The 7,461-nt window shown below is 38.8% G+C and overlaps 2 protein-coding genes across 2 annotated transcripts in view; one reads left to right on the forward strand and one right to left on the reverse strand.

The window, feature by feature from the left end:
• Positions 1 to 7,395, reverse strand: part of LOC100542671 (toll-like receptor 7) — a 13,184-nt gene extending 5,789 nt beyond the window's left edge. The window contains exon 1 of the mRNA XM_010726471.3: positions 1,634 to 7,395. Coding sequence (XP_010724773.1) covers positions 1,634 to 1,636 — 3 coding nt within the window. The 5' untranslated portion in view covers positions 1,637 to 7,395. The remainder of the gene's footprint in view (positions 1 to 1,633) is intronic.
• The window catches only part of LOC104915579 (maestro heat-like repeat-containing protein family member 2B), a 445,385-nt gene that overhangs the window by 397,525 nt on the left and 40,399 nt on the right, over positions 1 to 7,461 (forward strand). The window lies entirely within an intron of this gene.

A 7,461-nucleotide genomic window follows, 5' to 3' on the forward strand; every position in this document is an offset into this window, starting at 1 on the left:
TTTTTTTAAGACTTCTTTATTTCTGAATTAATACGGACAAGAAAGTGGGAGGGAGAAGGAGGGACACTACCATTAAAATTAATTACATAGAAAACTGAGGGTCTGTCTTTCAATGAAAAGAGACATTTGGGTACATTATTGTAAAAATTCTGCCTTCCTTCTTTTCAAGGAAACACACTGAATTATTCATGTAATGACATTTTATTAGACTAGCAAAAATGCTAAGTAACGGTGCATTTAATTTTATTTATTGGTGCTATTCAACTAAATCCATGCCATGACAGCAAGCCTGGGAAAAAGAATGGCCGTGGCAACCACTGGAACCTGTGTTGAGTGGCTATTTTAAAATAAGGAAGGAAAACCTGCTGCCAACACAGGTTTGCTACTGTTGAGGAAAAGTCAGTCAGAATCAAGGTTTTGGGGTTTGCTAACTCAAGTTAAACCCCTCTATCCAAGCTCTAAATTAGGACTTGGACAACATGACATTGCTGCCTAGATCATCGCCAACTTTCTCTGTGCATTTGTACTCAGATCCTACACTTGGGGACTAAATTCTAGGCACTTAACCGTATTCCTCAATGCAGTACCATCAGCCTGGACTGCACTGGTATCTAGGAGTAAGCAGGGGAGAAGGGTGGGGCCCCTCTCCAGAGCTGCTCAGCCCTCACAGCATGGAGGGAGTTGCCCGGATATAGAGGCACTGCACTACTAGAGGCCTGAAAGCAGGCGCAATGAATTTGGGACATCAAAGTCTTCAGGAACATCTTTGAAAGTTCCTTCTGGTGTCAAAAAATTGCCTACAGAGACTTGTAAAATGCTCAGATTTTGAATGCACACCTGCTGCTATATTTTTAGGAATCCAGGCGTCTTTGCAGAGCAAACCTAGCTCTTACTCTCTTTGCATTTCATTTCTCTGCAAAACTTGCATCTCCATGTCCCTGTGTTATTTTGCATGCAAATTGTTGCAGTCTGGTGCTGTGTAACTGTTCACATGCAACACGCTTTGTACCCAATACTGTACTAGAAAAAATAAAGAAGACAGATAAATTAAGAGGAATAAGCAATCACAAATAGAGGTTGGAAGGGACCTCTGTATATCAGAGTCCAGTCCCATACTAATGCTGGTTACCAACAGTAGGCAATGCTGACTTGTGCAAAGTCCTTGCATTCAGAAACATAGTTTAGAAGTACAGCTGAGATATGCATGAGAGTTGTCCTTTTCTCTGTGATCTATGTTTGTGTTTATAGTTTCAGAAATACTTCTATTCCAATATTAACTGAGGATATATAAAAATCCATAACTGAATTCCATCTGATTTGTGGCGTTCTTCAAATATTCAGAAGCAGCAGGACTGTAAGTGTTCCTTATGCATTTTAAAAGGTGAAAGAGCGAAAGGCCAGAGAGCAATGAGCAACACAGGAATTACAACTAGTAGAAAACACTTTACTATACTCTTCCCGTAGTATATTAGTATAAAACTCTCATTTCCTATCATTATTAAAATTGCAACTTATAGCCACCCCAGCAAATTTGAACATTTAAAAGCAGAATTTGAGAATATAGTCTTGAAAACCTCTCCCAGTAGTTCCAGCCCAAGAGCACTAACAACTTTAAAATGAAACTTTCACCTACCATTTTCTGTGTGCTGCCACCTCTGAAAGATTTGTCATGAGAAGAAACTGTAAATCAGAGCAGGAAAAAACAGCATAAAGGAGGTCTTCACTGGTTCAGATCCCGTAGAGAGGAGTGGCATAACTCACTCAAGACAACAGCAGCAACCAGTGCTTTATCGTTCTTCTCTTCAGCTGAACTGCCGCTTGAGAAATAATTAAACATGAAACAACTGCTGCAATCCACTTCCTCAAATATCTGGCTTTAAAATTAAAACAGCACTACCTCCGTTACTCCTCCACTCCTCATAAAAATAACTGAATACTCATATTTTTTCCGTTTTAAGCAGATTCCCATGTTGCTCATAAACCCATGTGCTGTTGCAACAACAGGGTTTTTTTGTTGTTATTTTTCATCTCATGCTGAAACTTTCTCTGTTCTCTGCCACTTCTGAGCATGCTTTTCATTTTAAACTCCACTGTTTACCTGTCCACGGTGTTAGACCTCAAGGATCTATAAAGAATCCAAGATGCCACAGGGAATCCCAAAGGAGTGCAATTGCCAAGTATTTGGAATGAGAAAGTGAGGTTAATCAGACAGGAGGGATGTGTTACGCAAGGGCAGCATTCACTTCAGGCAATACAGATTTGCAGTAGCTTGAGTTCCTTCTTTTTTAATTGCAAGTTCTATGACCACAAAGAGACAAAGTGAGCTTGACATAAACAATATTTTAGATTTGGAAGTTCAATCATTTTTTTTTATTATTATTGGAGGTTCATTTCAGCTGCTAACAGCTTTAAGAACTGGCCTTTAACCGAGACCTGTAAGCAGCTAAGTCTCTTAAGATTAATTCTTAGTGTAAGAATGTCTATTAAGTGAATGAGACTTGTGGATAGGGAACCAAAACAAACCAGAAAACCAGAGCAGAAAGCGAGCTTTAACTGCAGTTATTCACCTTGTTGTAAAGCAAATGTGCTTAATTAATTGTGTCATCATTTAAATAGGAGAATGGCAGGGCATAGGCTGGACTGCAACCGTTGATTTTTTCAAGAACCTTGACACGTCTCTGGATCTGGAGCATTACACTGGAACAGACTTTAAGCATGAAGTGCTTAATGCCCACTAACATGAGTTACATGTCAGTTTTCTAAGGCACAGTGTGCAGCCACCTAACCCAACGACTGTCTATGGCTACTCAGGGCCTTTGGAAACCTCTCCAGCAATCTGCAACTTCAAACTTTGATAACTTTGATAGCTGTACCGTCACATCGGTGTCTCTTTCAGACCGAGACTGATTTCATTTTTCTCATGTTAGGAACTGCCCGTCACTCAGCCAAGAGCATGAGAGTTTCAATTCCGCACAGAGTGAAACTGTAACTTTAGCTGAACTCTAACTTAATCACAGAGTGCGAATGTTGTTTTTCTTTTTTCCAAGCTAAGAAATACAGGCAGCAAAGCACAGTTTTTTCCTATGGGTGACATAAGCAAGGGGGAGCTCGGGATTCACAAAATTCAGAGCTGTAATTTGTTTTCTAGAGGCAGAGGGAGTCACTAACTTGCTGAGTTTTAAAGCACAGGTTTCCCTCAGACTTTGTGCAAAATCTCTTTGGCCTGCTGTGAAACACAAAGTAACTGAAAGAAGCAAAGTCCTTTCTATCACATCACCTGTTTGGAAAAGACACATCAGTCACAACGCACGTATTCTGCCACCTCTGTGAACAGAGAATGCAACTTAAACAAAGCTAGAGACTTTAACATCCCTCATTCTCTGATTTGCCTTTCATTGAGCTTGAAATCAGACTGATGAACGTAGAACTGTTTTGTGCTTTTTTCTTCTAAATCAAAACTTACAGAATATTGCTGTAGCTTATTTACAAAATCAGGATGCCACTGCATTTGCTTTAAAGCTGGGTAGCATAGTTCAAGTTGTAAAGTTTTACAGTAATGTCTTTTCTCTGAAGAGATAATCCTCACACCAAGCATTGTGATAGCACCCCAAGTATTCATGGTGAATATCCCTTTCAGTGTAGCGTTGCCTAATTTACCAAGGAAATGATCACAGAAATTGCTCAACTTTTAAAATACATAAGCTGACTCCTTAAACTACTGCAGACAGATGTACAAAGAAAACCACAGAGAAAAATGGATAGCAGAATTGAGGAAACGATAACGAAATCATTTGCAGAAACCTTAAGGAGCACACAAACATAGAACCTCTGCTGAGAGCAGTTGTAGAAATGCATTTGTAGGCACTAAAAATAACCAAAACAGTAAACTGCAAACAATGGCAGAGAAGACCAGACTATTCCAAGAATTGAGAGTGGCTTTCAGCATCACAGAAATTCCCATTTCATTTCAGAAACTCCAACTTCTAAAAACCAATTGCCCAGGCAATCACAGCACCAAAATTGATCATCTGGTGTTTTCAAATCAATTATGCATTTTCTGAAAGCATAGGTACTTGGCATTTCTGTTCCTGAGTCTCCGACAAAGTAGGAAGCAGGCATCTAAAAACACTGGAAATAAGACAGTTTCTACACTCAGCGCTGCTTCTGTAGCATTTCTGTTCCCTTCTTCCTAAAGGATCAATAGATAGGGTAGGCAGAGGCATGACTTCTTTCCTCTGCTGAAGGAACAGAAGTGCTAAGGCAGCAACACTGGAAGAGGAGATGAGCACAAATGCTGGCAAAGCACACAGCTGGCATGTTCGGGGGGAGTTTGGGCATTTATAGCTTGGATATCCTCCAATCCAATTTCTTACGGGTGAAGTGACTAGCCTACAGGACCATGGTGATTTGAAAAGCTTCATGTAGATAATCTTGCCACGGTATATGACATTTTTCATAAGTAAGAGCTCTGAAGGAGTGCTAAAATAACTTTTGCAGAACAAACTGAAACATGGACACTGGTAAACCCAATCAAACGAAAAAGAAAGAAAATAGCTTAAGATCAGGCCAAACAATGGAAAGACAAACAGATTTGCCAATTTATCAGGCTTTTAGAGGTAATGCAACCTTATATTCTCAGTTATTATGAGGCTTGATATTGCCTTTTAAAAAAAAACTTTAAAGGCTCCTCAAGTAAGCGCAGATATCTATTTCTATATACACACACACTGATGTTCACTCAATTTTTGCAGTAACTACCTGGGAGCTCAAATCAACGTTTAATAATCTTTCCCTTCTTTTACCTTTCCCTCCAAATACAACACAGCCCTAGAGAAGAGATGACTGAATCCACTCACAGGTGTCTGACAGGGATGAAATTAACTTTTTAATAGCAGCCTGCACATCGCTGTGTTTTGGGTTTGTGACCAACACTGTGTTGACACCAGTGATTTTGCTATTGCCAAGCAGCGATTGCAGCACTGAAGATTTCTCTGCTCCTCACTCTACAGGATTAGGCAAAGATGCTGGGAAAGGGGACAGCTGACCCTAGTTTACCCGGAAGGGACATTCTTTACCCTATGACACTGTTGTCAGGGATAGAACCATGAGGGGAAGTTTCTTCCAAGCAGCCATTGCTCAGAGCGTGACTCAGGTACCGGGCTGCTAGCAGGACGTGGCAACTGATTGCTTCTGCAGCACATTCACCATCCACACTCCTATTTTCCTTATTAAACTGTCATGATCTCCACTCACAAATCTTTCTCCATTTCTGTCCTTCCAAGTCTCTCGTCCCACCTGCTACCGCGGAGTGAACAAGTAGCTAGGCGCGAGCTAGGCTGCCAGCCAACATCAACCCACCTGCTGGCTACCAGAAAGGGACCTGTGCAGCACACATGAACGTTCATACCTGTGCTCAGATACATTCCCAGTCTTAACATGACCTGGTCCTTTGATGTTAAAACGCTGGAGTTTATAGCAAAAGCTTTCAGAAAGACTGCAAACTTTAAGTACTTTTATTGAGAAAGGCAAAAGTTTGTACTTCCCATTAGGGCAGCAGAATGGAACTAATGAAAACAAGTTTTGTAAATGGCAACTAAAACCTCTAAGTTCAGCTACGCAGTCTAGTATTTTTTTCTTTATTTTCAAAATTTCTGTTCATAATTCCTACCTAACTGAACTATGCTAACTAATCTTCACACAAAAATCCCCACTTGGGCCAGGGAAAATTTAAAGCACTAAAAAGCAATAAAGAATAATAACATCAAGTTTTCTACCTCCACAAAAAGCTATTTCTATGACTGCTGTCAAAATGGATGGGATATTTCACACAGCTCTTGGAATTCACCAATAACTTCATGATCACTTCAAATGTGAAAGATGTGGCAGACACAAACATTACTACATTCTCCTTTTTCTCTTTCCTTACCATTTAATCTTGTTAAATACAGTGGTTTTGCTTACAACAACTTGAGAAATAAAAGCTTCAGCCGTTCATAAAGCATTAATTCAAATTCCCATAGATATTTAAACATTGTGTCATTCTCAGACTGTATAAAGGAGAAGGATGATCTTATGATACAGTTGTGTACCAGTCTGGTGTGAATAACAGTTCATTCTTACATCCAAGAGAGCTGTGGATGATTTATGAGCAAGGTTTGCATGAATATCACCACATTCTTCCCTATTTGACCTGTGTAGAAGAAAAAAAGTAACTAAGGCATAAAAGCAATCTCTCTGGACAAGTAATTTAAGTAATTTTAATGTTAGTGTTTACAATACCGGTGCACAGTAAGGGCAGACAATTCAGCATAAACAGATGTAATTTTTAAGAAGTGCAACTGACATCACATATTAAGTATATTGTAGACCTTATCACTATACGTAAGGTCTACATTTTGGTATAATTACGCAGCCATAGACTTCAACTGAAAAATTTAACTGCACAGTAATATTTTCAAGACAGTAGGAAAAAGAATCTTACTTTTATGAATTGTTTTACTAGTCAGAATAATCTAATTTTCATTGTATTATGAAGTATTTAAAAAAAAAAGCTCATGAGAACTGAATTCCCATCACAGTATCTTATACACACATTTCTGTGTTCATTACTAAAAGTAGTATGTTTGATTCATAGAATAGAGAAACACACAGAAGAAACAGACTTTGTCCTTTTAATTATTTTTTTCCCCAGAAACTTTCTTAGGGGGAAAAAAAAATACTGTCTGTCTTAAGACTGTCTTACAGGGAAAAAATGCACTTCATAGTACAACACCACATCACTATAAATACACTTTAAAATAAATAAGGTAGTCTTACTTCATCCTATCTTATGCTCTTCCATTTAACAACTGCAATTCCAGGTAGAAAATTAACTTTTCCCATTATCTAGGTGCAGGGACAATACCTCAACACACACCAACTCTTACAACCTAGCAGGAAGACTGAAAATGCCCCATAGAAAATTGTAGACCCAGAAGTACAGTGTCAGATATATTTTCTCCCCATAATCCATTACTGTCTGCATTACCACTACTTAACCATAGGTTGTAACAACTTAAAAGAGACAGAACTGTTTTCGTAACGACTTCAATTCTCTAATGCTGAAGGATAAAAGACTGCCTCATCTACCATAATGCACTGACTGCAGAGTTAATTCTGCAGTACTTCATGATAGCAAACTGAAGCTCTATTGACCATGCAGTTTAAGACCAGTATTTCAGATTCTTTTTAATCGAGTAAATGTGGGTAGAAACCAGTGTTCATGAATGTAAGTGTATTTAAGTTTACTGTTTGGACTGTGCATAATGAAGCTTTACAATACTAACAGGAAAACAGCCATGAAATGACTTGTACGGACTCAAGGAATATTAAAAACTACAGGAAACAAAATAAATTCAAAGCAAACTGCTCATGATTCAAGATTGGTCCTTATTACTGAAACGCAAGAAATGAATCATCCCA

Source organism: Meleagris gallopavo, chromosome 1 (assembly GCF_000146605.3).
Source record: "Meleagris gallopavo isolate NT-WF06-2002-E0010 breed Aviagen turkey brand Nicholas breeding stock chromosome 1, Turkey_5.1, whole genome shotgun sequence".
Taxonomy (NCBI): Eukaryota; Metazoa; Chordata; class Aves; order Galliformes; family Phasianidae; genus Meleagris; species Meleagris gallopavo.